The sequence below is a fragment of the Mytilus trossulus genome, chromosome 7 (genome assembly GCF_036588685.1).
Source record: "Mytilus trossulus isolate FHL-02 chromosome 7, PNRI_Mtr1.1.1.hap1, whole genome shotgun sequence".
NCBI classification, from domain to species: domain Eukaryota; kingdom Metazoa; phylum Mollusca; class Bivalvia; order Mytilida; family Mytilidae; genus Mytilus; species Mytilus trossulus.
Window position 1 is genome coordinate 53,951,548 of NC_086379.1, and position 16,747 is coordinate 53,968,294.

General features: G+C 31.9%; 1 protein-coding gene across 1 annotated transcript in view; it reads right to left on the minus strand.

The window, feature by feature from the left end:
- The window catches only part of LOC134726521 (sodium-coupled monocarboxylate transporter 1-like), a 41,294-nt gene extending 25,705 nt beyond the window's left edge, over positions 1 to 15,589 (minus strand). Inside the window, exons 1-2 of the mRNA XM_063590927.1 lie at positions 15,502 to 15,589; positions 3,327 to 3,716 (exon numbers count right to left, since the gene is read on the minus strand). Of these exons, the coding sequence (XP_063446997.1) occupies positions 3,327 to 3,716; positions 15,502 to 15,540 (429 nt within the window). The 5' untranslated portion in view covers positions 15,541 to 15,589. The remainder of the gene's footprint in view (positions 1 to 3,326; positions 3,717 to 15,501) is intronic.
- Between the last annotated feature and the right edge of the window lie 1,158 nt (positions 15,590 to 16,747).

The following is a 16,747-nucleotide window of genomic DNA, read 5'->3' on the forward strand; positions in this document are numbered from 1 at the left end:
GTTTAGCTTTCTGTTTTCCTGTTCATTTTTTTTTTAGATTTTCCCGTGTAAATTTGAAATATCAATCTATAGAAATAGAGAGTTATTGCTGTTGACAGTTGGTTATATGTATCAGAAAATAAATTCAGCAATAGTTCCTAATGTTTTTGTAAGCACAACACTAACAAAAGGGGTACAATCTCTAAACTTCGTGGCTAAAACGTACAAAAATATTTTAAATTAGAAAATTTACAGCTTCAATCTTTTCATCACAGCTTAAGTAAATATATCTATAATTTTGACCTTTTTATATTTCAGAACTGGGCTTTATAGGAGTTACAGAACATGTATATACAACTAGTCCAAGTTTAATGAATGATAAAAGACTTTTATCTATACAGAATTTACTGGCATTTCTGCAACCCGAAACGGTACTTTGAACGAAACATCTAATGTAAGTAATGAATGGTATAATGAAAAAAAAAGTCGAATAATATTTAACATTCAGTAGCATTAACTGTTGGCGCAAATTGAATATATTTGTCTTTAAAGAGAAGTTATTATCGGTGACGATAGGCATTCCAAGATCGCATTCTCCCACGGAACCAATTTGAATTCAAATATAAATTAAACAAAAGACAAAGCAGTCGACGAGTCGCTTCTTGTCCTTTTCAATGACAGATTAAAACAAAAATGAATACTGTTTAATTAAAAGTACTTAGTATTTGAATGATAGGGAATATGTAGAATAAAGATGGCATATTTATTTTATCATCAATTGTCCTTTTTTATTTCTAGTATGACTAAGTTTTATTTTATTAAGATTGTGTGATTTATTCCGTAATATCTGTTATTTTCATTGCAATGCAGTTTTTCAACAAGTATGATCAACTTCTGTTTTACGAATATGCCCTGGGCATCGTTTTATATTATATGTTGGTCAAATGTCAAAAGTTAACATCTCTATCATTTTCCTCGGGCCATTTGTACAGTTAACGTTCATATTGTCAAATTACATAATAATGGGAAGGAATCTTTAGGGAAAAAAACAATCGTTGGTCTTTTTAATATGATTGAGGGGGTTAAAAAATCAGATTGAATTAAATAACTGAATATTTATTTGATGAAGTTTTTTTTCAAATTAGGATATTAAACAAGTACCATTTTTAGCTGTTGTTATTTTAAATGGAAGAAATTCAACATAGACACCCAATACTTGTACTCTATGACTGTTTACATTATCACAACCATATCAACCCGATAACCCAATGTTAAAGCCGATGGAAACAAAAACATAATATAAAGTAAGATCATGAAAATAACGAACGCCGAGGAAAATTCAAAAAGGAAATTCCTCTATAAAATGGCAAAATCAAAAGCTCAACACATCAAACACATCAAACGAATGGATAACAACTGTTATATTTATGACTTTGGACAGACATTTTCTTATGTAGAAAATGGTAGACTAAACCTGTGTGAATAGCTAGCTTAACCTCTCACTTGTACGAAAGTCGCATAACATTTAATTATATTGAAAACAGTGTGTGAACAACAAAGAAAAACAGACAACATAGGTAAAAATGTCAAAATAGTGGTAAATAGTAAACATTGTTTTATAAACTAAGTCACTATAAACATTCTGTAGGGGATGGATGGAGGGATCTAAAATTTATATATTTACGAGTATCGGTGGATTGAAAGTACAATTCTGGTGATATTTTTCACCTTCTTTTATTCTAAAAAAAATAAAAAAAACAATAATTTCTCATCAAGACCCAAAGTAAATACTGTTTTAATGTAGGTTATTGGTTATTGTGCAAATCTCCCTCCATTGTTTTTGTTATAAAAAAAACAATCGGCATGGAAGCGCTTCCTGTTTTTCTTTATGTATACAGGTACTTTATTCTTCCTTAAATGAATTCAACAATTATTGTATAACTTGTCATTGTCATGAAAAAGACCAAAAGCCAAACAAAAGTATACAAAATACAGCATAGAAAAACTAAAGACTGAACAATACATAAACCATTTAAATAAAAAAAAATGAATAACCCGGGTTGATCTGTGTGCTCCGTTTTTAGCTTAATATATGATAGTTATAGATTATCGTAAGTCATCTCAACGAGATTGATTTTCTGGCTTGAGCCCGTATGGCAAAAATGACAAAACAAGTCGAGTTGAGGTGACCAATGATAATCGGTTTTTCGCTATTTTTCATATGAAGACGTTGTTGACAACAAACGTTCTTCCTCAGTTTCTAGCGATAATTTTTCATATCACTAGACACCTCCGAGAAACGAAATTATCAGTCAGTATGATCTAAGTAAAATTTCGTAAAATAGCAATAAATAGCTTTATCTTTGTGAACTTAAAAAGGCATTGCTTTTATAGGGCGTATTTTTTAAATCCAAAAATATAGGGATGAGGAATTACGATCTTTTGTCGCACTTATCAATGAGTGATAATACATGAACTTAATTAACAAAGCTGTGTCTAGCGGTGTACATGTAGTTAAATGTAGTTAAATGATCTTATGTTGACTGGATTGCCCTGTTAAATTATAACGTGCACCTGTAAAGTATATTCAAACCTTTTTGTACTTGTTCATATTATTTTACAGATAACCTTTACTAGGAACATCATTTATCACTTGACTGCAGTTGTCCTTTTTGTGACAAGTCTACTCTTTTTTATCGATTTACGACATTTAAACATCAGTAAACTACTGTCGCCTTAAGTGTAGTTTGTATTACTTACACATAAGCATTTAGATATTCATCACATAATATCACCGTAAACCACTTTATAAACGTTCTTGGTTATTTAAAAAAAACAGTAAAATTCAACAAAACAAAAACAAATTGTGGAAAAAATTATTTTTTAAGTGTCTGCTATAATTTTACAATATTCCAACATGGATTATTGCCATTCTAATATTGTAACAAAGTAATTCCATACCAAAAAAAATCACATAACGATGTGAGAAGATTCTGAAAGCAACTGATTTCCGTAAAGATTTAAAATATATTTGATACAGACTCGCTAAGTTAAGAGGATGACCGTTTAATTTTTCTTTGGTGGGTAGGAGGTAGGCAAGTTGATTTCGAAAATGAATATGTTGGCTTGATTATAGCATAAAATAATAACATTGCATAAGACGGGGTGAGATTTGATATTTTGCAGCACAAAATGCAGAAATCAATCATGAAAGCAAGTGCATATAAAGTTTGCCTTGAAAATAACAAGCATAAGTAACAATAAATGAAAAGAAGTAGTCAATTAGAAAAACAAAATTATAAACTGGTAAATACTTTTTAAAAAGAATGATATACGTTGTGTCTTACCTCATATGCATTGGTTAGCTTCAAATTATAGAAAATTGGAATATAAATGTAAGCCGACAGATATATGGATATTGGTGCAGCCACTGCGCCCCACATAACCATTGAATCAAAAATGTATGCTTCAGCTGGTATTCCTATCATGGAAACAGATGAAATAAAACTGGCAAACAGTGAAAAAGCCACAGGTATCACTCCCATCTCTCCTCCTGCTAGCAAAACCTCCTTGGTACTTTGTTTATATCTAGATTTAAAAGCATTGTATATCCCAATACATAATGATATAAGTAAGGTTACCACAAATATAACATAGTCAAGTGTTGAGAATTCATTTCTTTGGTACAACGTTGATTTCATGCTGTTTCGCTTTGTATTACAACCGTCCAGCAAATTCTGTTAAAGATTAAATGAAATTAATGTGTGTACCCAATACCATAAGTATGTACAATGTAATTTGGTATTCTATTCACAATTAATTGCGGTGTCGCCATGATTAACGATTTCAGTAATGTTTTTATGTTCGTTAAATTTATATCAGCAGTATGACATATATTTTACTTTCTTTATTTGTTTGTAGAAAAACTAACCACAAACGTAAGTTATTCACTGATTGCAAAATTGCTAACCAAAATTTCACATTCACAATAAATCCGTTTGTTCTCTATTTAAATTAAACATAATTTTGTACTGAAATTTACCGTGTGTTTTGCTGTGTATTTGATCATTCTGCATAAGCCAGAATTGAAAGGGTAGGGTAAAGATTTCACAAAACATACATAACTCTGCCGTATTGTTGCACCTGTCCCAAGTCAGGAAACATCAAGTCTTTGCTAAGTGTTTAAAGATTTTTTAATTCTGGTTCTTTAATATTGCGGAATCTAGCGTGTTATCCACGTTCGCATACTATTACACATTTTTGGCCACCTGAAGCCCGCCTCCGTGCACGGATTTTTTTCTCTGGGTTGAAGACTTTTTGGAGGCCTTGGGCTTTATTCTGCTCTTTGGTCGGGTCGTTGTCTCTTTAACTTATTTTCCGTTTTCCCCCCTAATTTAATATCAATAAAGACGGGATGGATACAGGTCATTTTGTTGAGGATATTCATTCTTGTAAAATCTTTTAACATTCATTCTTTTTAAGCTTTTCCATTTCGACAAAAAAAAATTTTAGCTTTTCGCCAATTACTTGCTTTGGGGTAGTATTTTTTTCTGGGTAAAATGTCCAGTGGTCGTTATATCATAGTTATTCAGGACACGAGCAATTAATGCAATAGGTACGTCTAGTGGTATATTTGAACTGCCACTTGCAAATTGATGATATTTTTGATAGACTAGATATAACTTGTAAGCCTGGTACCTTTGGTAACTATTTACACCATTGGGTCGATGCCAATGCTGGTGGACGTTTCGTCACCGATGGTATCGCCAGCACAGTAGCCAGCACTTCTGTGTTGACATGAATATCAATTATTCTGTCATTTTTTTTATATAAAATAACTGTTCACAAAAGTATGAATTATTCGAAATACTAAGGATTGTCTTATCCAAGCCGTATTTGGGTCCTCGATGCTCTTCAAATTTATACTTGTTTGGCTTAATAACTATGTTTGATTAAAGCGTCACTGATGAGTCTTATGTAGACGAAACGTGCGTCTGGCGTATCAAATGTTAAGCCAGATACCCAGTGTTCTTAAGTTCTTAGTAGCAGTGTATTGCTCTTCAACTTTTTTGGAATTGAGCGTAACTGATGAGTCTTTTGTAGACGAAACGCGCGTCTGGCGTATATACTAAACTTAGTCCTGGTATCTATGATGAGTTTATTGATTTCTCGGTGCATGATTTTTAACGTGACTCACCTTACCTGAGGCGTTAAAAATAACGTTACTATTCTGACCGGGCGTATCGGCGTATCTTACATTCAAACATATTTCCGCTTGTTGCTAATCGGAATAATTCAGTCATATAACGGTGTTCAACAATTCCTACCTAAACGCCCGAAGCTTCAACGTTTATGATATACGTTTCTACTCATTGCGTTCTGTTTCTGTTTATACTTGCGAGCTACGATTACATTGAAACGCCTATCTACGTCATATTTCATGTTGTCGTCCTGAAAGAATCGGGTCTAAGCAATGTCGCGAGTTTAAAAAAAACATTAAGGCGTCAACTTTAAATTGCTAGGTGAAAACAATAAACATATAATGTATAAAATTATACATAACAATAAAACTTAAATGCCATCCCTAAATCAGACCTAAATTGTGTAAAAAAGTGACCTAACATGAAATCCACTTTACACGAAATGTGCATTTTCACTATATTTTGTTAAAAAGATAACAGAACGTGTTGTAGATCCAATATGAAGAATAGCTTTTGGTTGCCAAAAGTAAGAATTTATCATACATGGTGAATTGTGGTTATGACATTTTGAAACAATCAAGTTATGCAACGAAACTGCGTAAAGTTAAAGTTTCTTAGATAATATTGATGTAAGTAACCAGCACCCCGACCATTACAATGAAATATTCAAAACATTTATATGAATTATATCTCATTTAGAATTACTGTTAATTTTCATCACATGAAATATTTGTCACAAGACGTAGGCATACACCATTCAGTGGTCTTAATCATGTTTTTTTTTATATTTGCTGTTGATCTTTATACAGATAACTTACAGTTCATTGTAATTTTCAGACCTATTCATTATTTTTTTGTTAATAAATGTAGTTATGTCATATATTACTAAATATGTGCTTTCGAACATTGAAATTGTAGGAATAGGTGGTTTTTAATTGAGAAGAATATATGTAAATCATAGCAAGGGATTGGCCTATTGTTCATGCCTACTTACAATTCAAACTAAGAATTCTATAAAAGCGTTACAACTGTCAGAAACACGTTTATAAACATGAAGGGATTTACTAGTATGATAACAACCGAATAAAAATTACATTTTTGAACAAACCAAAATTACAGTTAGGTGAAGTTTACTGTGAGTATTAGTAACTTAAAAAATATTAAAAAATTAAAACAAAATTTCAAAAGAATCCAAGACAATTAACTTTTTAATTTTATTTATATAATTACATTGGTAGCAATGAATTACATAGATTTCCCAGTGAAATAAAAACCGATAATTTTACATGTGAAATAAACGTGGTTATTTCACTCTCTGACGTCATACAACAATACGCGTTGTCAAGACGTCGATAACGGCGGATAAAAACAAAGTGTTAAGTCTGCCAATTGATATTTTATCGTATGTTTTTATATGTTGTGATGTTATGCTATTGTTTCAGAAAAAGGGAGAAGGTTTGGGCCCATTAAAACGTTTAATCCCGCTGCAAATGTTTGCACCTGTCCTAAGTCAGGAATCTGATGTACAGTAGTTGTCGTTTGTTTATGTAATATATACGTGTTTCTCGTTTCTCGTTTTGTTTATATAGATCAGACCGTTGGTTTTCCCGTTTGAATGGTTTTACACTAGTAATTTTGGGGCCCTTTATAGCTTGTTGTTCGGTGTGAGCCAAGGCTCCGTGTTGAAGGCCGTACTTTAACCTATAATGGTTTAATTTTTTAATTTTTATTTGGATGGAGAGTTGTCTCATTGGCACTCACACCACATCTTCCTATATCTATGTGAAAAATACAGTTCCTTACATGTTTTAATTTAATTCCTTTTAAAAAAGCCATTTGCCAATGTAATAAAAAGAATAACTAATTAAAGAATTCTAATATCGAAAAATATTCAACTCGTGACCGAACAACACTGTTAATTAACTCATGCGCTACGCTCATTCGTGAATTTATGTGTTGTTCGGTCACTCGTTGAATATTTTTCTCTTTTTGAATTCTTTGATTAGTTATTCTATAAAATAAACATAATTGTATTTGATAATTTAAAATATAAATGGGGTAATGTGTCAAAGAGACAACAACTGAACCAAAGAACAGAACATTTTAATTTTAGAAAACTACATAACGTAACGAAGTATCCCTTGCTATAAAATGCTGGAATTAAATATTGGTAGTGGAAAAACATTCAGATATAACTAAAATTTTGACTTTAATGATTTGAACTGTGAATAAACAAAAGATAGCTACTCAGTAGGATAAATACTTCTTATCAATAAATGAAATGTACTAAGATAAAGTCGTGAATTCAAATATTACCAAAATAAAACAAATCTGTATCAAACCAGCTAAGAGATCATTTGAGCATTGAGCACTTTACACTATTAAAAATTTGTCAAAGAATGATAATACCTGTTTTCGTGCGAACATATATCAAGATACAAACATTGAAATTATCTTTCATATACTAGAAAACAAATCCTCAAAGTATCCATGTATAAGAATAAACAAAACAATACTTAACATTAATTGTTAAAAGTCAGAAGAAACCGCTAAATATATATATTATTTATGCTGATGAAATTAAATAAAACTTGTAAGAAAAATTTTAAACTTATTACAGTTTTTTTATGAAATGATATATAGATATTCTAAATGCGTTACAATATTCAAATTAAGAAATAATTCATTCATGTCATGCTCTAAGTTTGTGCGCATGTGTCACACATATTTTTTGTGCTCGTTAGAACACGGCGTTGTTTACAAAGCGTAATAAGGACGTCATATTAGTTTTTTTTTATTAAAATTCACTCTCTGCTCTATAGAATTATTATAGTGCTGTAATCATTGAACAAAATCCACGTATCATCTATTTATATAAAATATTATTATGTAAAAAAGCGTATGTTTCAATGCAATCTCCTAAGTAATGTTTTATATTTAAGCAGTAGAGGGTGTTTTTTTTTTGTAAGAAATAATTAATCAGTAGCATTTTATCCTATTTGTTTGAAAACATATACCCACTCATATGTCTGCATCAAACATGTACTGCCTTTCGAAACCTTTTTTTTTTAGAATTTGCTGGTAATTTGATCTAAATGTGACCTACCGAATTAAACTTATTAGTGGGTTTGATCCAACATGAACAACAAGACGGGTGTCAAATTTGGGTCTGCTAACCTTCATGAACACCAGATATCATCCCCAGTTTTTTGGTGGTGCTCATGTTGCTTATTCTTCATATTTCTATGTTGTGTTTTCATTTTCAGTTCGGTAAAGAAATTTTCAATTGAGGTTTAAAAGTACAAAACCTTTATACACAAGCACTTCATTCATATCCTAAGGAAAACTACACAACCTTAAAGTACATAATACTTCTACCATCAATATTGTTCTACCTTATAATTCTATTCACTTAAAATAAAAACATAGCCTATATAATTTTCAACTCTTAACTTTACAGGATCAAGATTTTCTTTGTTGTTGATAATTTCTATTGGAATAACACTTTTTTGTCCCGTCCTTTTAAAAACAAAACATGGAGTTTTTTTGTGAGTGTCCGGACATATTATCTGGTCTTACAAGCTAAAATGACTGAAAATGCAATTTAAATAGATCTCATGGAATAAAAATTATCAATTATCCCAATTAATTTATAACTATTTTGATATGAGCGTTACTGATGAGTCGTATGTAGACGAAATGCGCGTCTGGCGTACTAAACTATAGTCCTGGTACCTTTGATAACTATCCCAAAGTTTTCTTTAACTTTCATAACGCATATGAAAATTTATTGTAAGTAACTAGCAAAATTGCTCATAGAAGAAATAGATGCTAAATAGACATTCAAACTCAAAACTCTTCATCAAAGTGGCCGAAAAGATAAAGAGGGATGATTTATATCTTCTCCACTTGAAATTCATGGTTTTTTTTTGTCATTCTGAGCAGGAACTCTCTATCAAAGATATCATAATTTAAGTACAAGCACCGAAATATCATATTTTAATGGTCGTCATTTTTTATTAAGTTTTTTCCACTTGTGGCTCAAAGTATAAAAGGAAGGAATACTTTTAAGTACCACTCAGAAACCTGAGTCGGCCTTGAAGAGCAAGAACAAGCCACCATCTACCAAGAGACACAACGCTAACCGTTACGCCCAGTGGATTGCTAACAAAACTGCCGTTGTACCTGCTACTCAAAATCAACAAACCAACAGCATAGACCACATCACGCAAACCGAGGCAAGAGACACCGTAGTTGGTCAAGTACTTACACCAACAAAGTACAGAGGGGAACCAGTTGGGGTTGCAGTCAATAAGGATATTGTCACCCGTCCTTATAACCCCAAAAAGGCCTGCCATCGCCTGGTATTCTACATCTCCACAAATGACAGAGGCAAGCGCAGTAGGATCGACTTCGATGAAGGGTTTGACATCAACGACCTAGACCTACTGCGCACACCACCACAAACATCGCCCGTCGTCAACGCAGAATCGAAAGAGGCAATATAAACAGCCATGATAACAGCATGACCTGATACTCCGTACTAGCATCAACAACGCAGTCGGAGTAAAATGAAGGCCAAACTACAAAAAGACTCCGGTCTGTAAAATCAGTTTTTCAAGTCCGCAATATCCAGACAGAATAGCCGGACGTGAAACATCCACATATCATCATTTAAGTACCATTTTCTTTTTCGAAATAGCTTTGAAGGTGATTATTGACAAGTATGCTAAATTTCAAGAGCAATTGTTTATTGCTAGAAAAAAGTGTACTAAAAATACCGAAATCCAAAGTAAATTCAAAAAGTGGAAATCCATTTAACCTTAGAAGGGAGGAATATTTTTTTATAAGTACACTTTTGTTGATCTATTTGTCCAAGTAATGGATTGTGATAAAATTTACATTAAGCTTTATCCTTTGAATTCGTTTGTCTTTCTTGGTTCTCATACATATTAAGTGTCAAAGAAAACAACAACAAATTGTTGACTAATCGTTGCAATGCATGTATATATTTGATCCAGTGTAATCACATGAAGATGAAAACTTTAAAGTTGTTGACTAAAGAAGTTAAGGTGAGGCAAAGCTGTGAAAGAAACATGCAGCCTAATGTTGATAAATGAGTTGAAAGAACATTTGTGTACACTTTTGTTGATCTTTTTTGCAGGTAATGGATTGTAATTAATATAACTGCATTATCTCATTATTAAAAATTTATCTAGATTTTATGAATATAGATCATATTTTTCATCTTCGTTGTAAGTTTTTTCAACTCTCAATTTTGAACCTTCTTACATGTTATTTTGCATGTCAAACATAGCATATAAACTTGTAGTTAATTGTACTTTTCGAATCATTTGCGCAGTCGTCAGTGCTTTCGTAATGATTTCTTACGTCTAAAATAGCCTGTTTATAAAATCTCTCTCAAGCAAAGATGACATTAGATTGATTTGGCTACAATCTTGGGTCACTGTTTTGTCGAATAGCACATTCCGTGTTACGGTGCTTATACGGACATGGTGTTCCAATATTTGGCTTTGGTCGCTCCTTGAATAAAGGCAAGAGTAGTATACCGCTGTTCGAAATCCATAAATCGATTGAGAAAAAAACTAATTCGGGTAAAAACTAGAACCGAGGGAAACACATCGACTATAAGAGAAGGATAACAACACAACATAAACACTAAAATGCAACAAATTCAGAAACCAACTATAAGATAAAAAAAAGCCGTTTTCATGACTTGGTTCAGGACATTTAAAAAAATAATGATGGGTTGAACAATTCAATAGAACATTACAAGTTAATAGTTATTAAAGGTACCAGGCTTATAATTTAATACGCCAGTCGCGTGTTTCTTCTCCATAAGACTCATTAGTGTCGCTCAGTTCAAATTTGCAAAGAAAGCCAAACAAAGATGAAGAGCATTGATGACCAAGAATTCCAAAAATGTGTGCTTGACACATCTAAGGTTGTCTGCCTGGGATAAGATCTTTTTTTATTATATTCACAAAAGTGACGTCACAGGTAAATTTCAAGAAAGATCCAAAAAAATATGATGAAACTTAGAAAATGCTTTGGGAGTACAAGATTTTTGAAGTATACTACAAATTCAATCCTAAATACACCAATTTTCTGATTGATCTTAACTTTTGCTGTTTGCTTACTTTTCTGCAGCTGTTTTGTGAAACGTTGATAGTCTATAAGCGTGTTGTTATCCCTGCTATAACTTTATTACATTTTTAAATGCATGAGCGTCACTGATGAGTCTTATTTAGACGAAACGCGCGTCTGGCGTACTAAATTAAAATCCTGGTACCTTTGATAACTAATTAAACCAGGAATTTTTAGTATGGTTATTCTCAATAGTTGCTATATTTGCAACTGTTTGATATTTAAACGGTTACGGTTTTATTGATAATCAGTATAGTTTATACAAGGTCTAAAGTTCGGGCGTCACTAAAGGATGTGAAATGAACTGTATTTGTTGTATTTAACCTCCTGTTTATAGTATGGTGGTAAGTTGTGTCATTGATAGTCACATCACATCTCCTTAAACAGAAACACAGTATATTTGTACTTGAATTCTAAAAATAAGTAGAATACTTAGAAAGGTGTGATTATTATCTCACTTGTACAAATAAATTTATATATTTTTATATTTCCATGGCTTTCATATCATGAATTCAACCTGGGACTAGAACGATTAGTAAAATAGTCCAAGTTTTAAAATGATTAATGAAAACAATGAATAGGCATGTTTGTATTTTGATTGACCTTACAAGAAAATTAAATTAAATATGATGATGTATATTTAGTATATAGAACTGTTAAATGACTGTCCATGTAATAACACGGATGGAAGTACAGATACTGTGCCAAGCTTTGAAAATCCATCTTCTTCCTGAATAAAGGTATCTTGACAAAACCATTGAAACCTTTTCATGTAAATAAAAGTATAAAACTTGTGGAGAAATCTATAGTTTTCAGTAAAGTTGAACAAAAAAGTTGGTTATGTTTTAGTTTGCATTAACAACAGTCGATTCATTTGGGTTTTTTTTTATTAACAATATATAAAAATAGGAAAAAGTGTTGTGATTAACAATGAGAAAACTCTCAACCAGAGACCAAATGACACAGAAATTAAAACTATAGGTCAATGAACGGTCTTCAACAATGAATATAGTCAGCTATGTCACTGGTTCTCATACCATGTGGTGTGTGTCGTTGGTGGTAACTGTTCGTTGTTGTTCTGCGGTTTGCTTATTGTGTCGACTTTTGTATTATTTGTTTTTGCGTGTCTCTTATATGAATGTTATTGTGGGTGTGCTATATTTCTGTAATGTTGTGGTGTCATTTCAACGTTTTTACCTTGTTTCCTCTTAAAGTTGATGTGTTCCCTCGGTTTAAGTTTGTAGCACCGGTATACTACTGTTGGCAAAATAATGGACCAAGAACGAATATCTTACGCTGCAAAAACGATAAACAATGATTTACAGACTCCTGACTTAGGACACACACATACAGGATGTGGCGAGGGTAAACTCGTTTGAAGGCACCTACCAGCTCAATAACCTAGGACAGTGGTGTTACAGTACAACAAAATAGCAAACTATAAAAATCATTTGAAAAAGGCTTTGTAATTTACTGCCGTTCGGGAGAAGACCATATTTCTTTTCTCCAGTCACCCGTTGGGTAACACGGATTTAAACAATAAGCATAATGCATACCATGGCTCTTCAACTATTTCGGTTCTTATACATCCGTGGCTTTCAAATGTTCGGCCTTCAGTGTTCCTTAATTTACAAGGTTAATCCAGAAAAGCGCTTCGGACGCTTGAAATTAAAAACGTGTTGATTTAATTTAATCTTCAGAATATTTTAGGCCGCAATGAGCTTAAAAAGAAGCTTATACATTTGTTAGGAAACTCCAACTCCTCTTTATTTAACTGTAACTCCGTTTGAATATAATATAATTTGACTCCGTTAATTGTTTAATGACTTCTGTAATTATATTTTTTCTTTTGTTATTTACTAATTATAAAATCGTGCAACGGAGTTAACGTAGATATGTTTATATATAAACAAGAACATTGATTATATATTTTAGATGTTAACAGATAATAAAATGATGTAACATGATACAAATGGATTATTAAAGGATATATCATTCAGGCCGTGTTCACATTGACCTAAACTCGGTGTTGTGTTAGTGTAACTCGCACATAAACTGAACATAATTACGTTCCCATTGATAAAACTCAATGTTTACATGTAGTTTAAATCATGTTTTGTCTACATGCAGTCGATAGTCGATGTAGGCCTTGTGTAGGTTCAGTGTACACAAAACTAGACATTCCGAACTGTAATTTTTCCATTTATATGTAAAAAAAAAAATACTTATAACACTTATTAATTAATTTATTTACAGAAATATTCGTCTAAACTTGATATATTTATTTGTTATAAAAACACTTTACGTAGCCTTATTAACCCCTTATCAAAACTCATCCATCATCATTGCCGAATACATAATTCCTTAGAAAAGGTCTTCTCGAATCGACTGGACGTACACACTGACAGAAATATTTGCCACTGGTCTTTACTCAAACAACGATTCAATCATAAATGCATTACTGAAAAAGGGTGAGGTCAATTGTTTGTTTGTGTAGAATCTCAGATCCGTTAAAATACAATAAGAAATACAAAAAAATCTCGCCCTCTCCTTTTGCCAAACAAAAACCAACTTGTAGAAACAATACCATTTGAAACAAACAGAAAAGATAGAAATGTAGTGATCCCTAACATCGCAATTCTTTTTTTTGTTGTCTATAAGCACGCTAATGCAGCCTACATTTTTAATGTGTAGACATCTTTAAACTACCGCAAATCATCCAAAATGACTTTCTTAAAGAAGCAACCACTTTACTTTTTAAAAAAAAGGGGGAGGTCTGAGTCCGATTTTTTTCTCGCGTAAAAGTTAAAATTCAATCTTTTTTCGATGGTACCGACTTTTTTTTCAATCAAATTGTGGAAAAATCCATCGCCTTTTTTTTAAAGTCAAATGGTCGTTCCCTTGCTGCTAGAAAAGTTGTTCGAAAATTTGAGTTCGGTTCTACGTAATGAACATTTAAATGGCATATAGTTTACAAGTGTGAACACATTTTATGTACAGGTAACTAAACAAGGTGTAAAGATGTGGACAAATCTTATGTGCAACTAGTGTAGATTACATTAAACCAAATGTAAACATGTTTACTGTACACGGCGTTTGGTGTGAACACGGCCTCAGTTTGGTTTGTGCTTTATTCTAATGCTAGTGTAACGAATTACTTCACAACAACATTTTAACAAAATAGAAATAGTCAGAGTATTTGATATAACTTCCCGTCTTATATATTTCATACATGTATATTCAAAATGAAAACATACATCTAATATGATACTTTTTAAGATCGACGTACCTTTTGCAATTACGACAGGAACATACCAAATGTTATGCAACATCATTGTGTATAGGGAAATGCTTTAGCAATGTATATAGTGTAATGCTTTAAATTAACTGGTTTAAAATTGATGATATAAGAATTCACTAAAGGCGACCTTATGAGCATGTTCCCAGTTCGATGCTTTAAAAAATTACATATAGTATAAAGATGAGTATAATCTTGCATATTCGTGGATGTTCAAGTTCGTGGTTTAGCCTAAGTCTGCATACATTGCAACAGATAATGTGTTATTCGTTAAATATTTCAATTCGTGCTTCCCCTGTTACTACAATTACCATGAAAATTGGTATCCAACGAATATGAATTAATTAACAGTGATTATAAGTCTTACAGCTTGAAAACAAAAATTCAGAGTCCAGAATGTTGAATAACACTATTTAATTTTGTTATGGCTTTCCCTAAATGTATAAAGCGTTGTACCACATAATCCGTGGGCAAAATTCTAAGATCAAGCTGACCATCTGTCATTGTTGAACACATCGCAGAGCATATGGAAATTGCAGAAACTGATAACTTAAACGACATCATAGAATCTACTACAGGCCAAAACATCATTGGCTATTACTTAACTTTTCTATGATACATAAGTGAGTAACCAATAAGAAGCCAGGGGTTGAAGTTATAAAACTTTGCTCAGTGATCGGAGCAACAAAAAAAATGTGCTCGAAACCTAAAATATATCATTTTGATTGGCTGATTTTGGAGTATAAAAAATGACTCTAAAGTTTTATGACTTCAAAGCCAGGTAAACATAATACCAAAAGTTATCATTGAAAACTGTATAATTGAATGTTTCTATTAAAAGTTAAGAGAACTTACGAGTATAATACTGTTAAAACTCTCCACAGCACCAAACATGGCATTGCCACGTAATAAAGTACTTGTAAATTTAATTTTTCATATTTCAGCTGTCAATTTTTATTTGTTTAATTTCAAGTATATCGGTCACAATTTATAACGCATGTATCATAATGTGTATTTGATACGCCAATACAAACATCACTAGTTACGGAAAGGATCTGATTGTGATTATGAGGAGAAGAAATTTTTGGAATGAGAGACAAACTTTTTTCTGGGTTTTTACATGAGAGGATAAATGTTTTTCGTGCAGACGAATACCCAACTCGTAATCAAATAAGTTTGTTTTTCGTATTTGTGTAGTGATATTACAAATTGTGAAATATAAAATTTAATGCTGGTGATTTCTTATCATGGTAAAATTGAAGTAAAAGTAACATATTTCAAATGTCAATTAAATCTAAAATTATGATTACCGTAGGTTTTAAATCTGAAACAAACGACACACATAAGACATTTTTGGGTGGTAATAATTTTCCAAGAACAGACAGATATAGTCAAAACTGCATTTAAATCATAAAACATGATAGGTTTATTACCTTTTCAAGAAGAAAAAAATGCATGTTTTATCATTTTGTCTGCATGCAATTGACCTTGTATAAAGGAATAATGAATATTACGAAGACTAGAATCAATTGACATTGCTGTACTTTCTGCTTAGTTCGACTGTAGTATAACAGTTGTAAACTTAACTTATTGATATCTGAAATAAATATAAGGTAAACAAAACTGAATCATTTAAAAACAAAATTTACGTCGCTTTACGGCATTGTGACCGATGAATCCTTACATTTTCAGCATTTGCTTGTTCTTAATTGCCTTTCTAAGGAATGATATTGCTCAAAGATTAAAATGTCAGAAAAACCTTGAAATCTCTCTGACATTAAACATATTCTGTCCAAACCGATCAGAAACTTTTTCTCTGAATAAATGTGGAAGAAATTTCATAGACCAGTTCATAACAATTAAAACTAGTTTTCTTTTTTTTTAAGTTTTAAAATGCATCATAGCGCATCTCATCTTGATATGCTGTGCGTGAAATACGAAAGCTCCTTCAAGAAACCTGTCGTTCGGAACACAGAACATCCTACAAAAGTATATTTTCATATGTAAATTGGCATGGATTTGATAATTCAAGAATGTTGTCAATTGCACAGGTAAATAAATAACATCTTTCACATGAAAGCAAAATGTGTGTGAACAGACA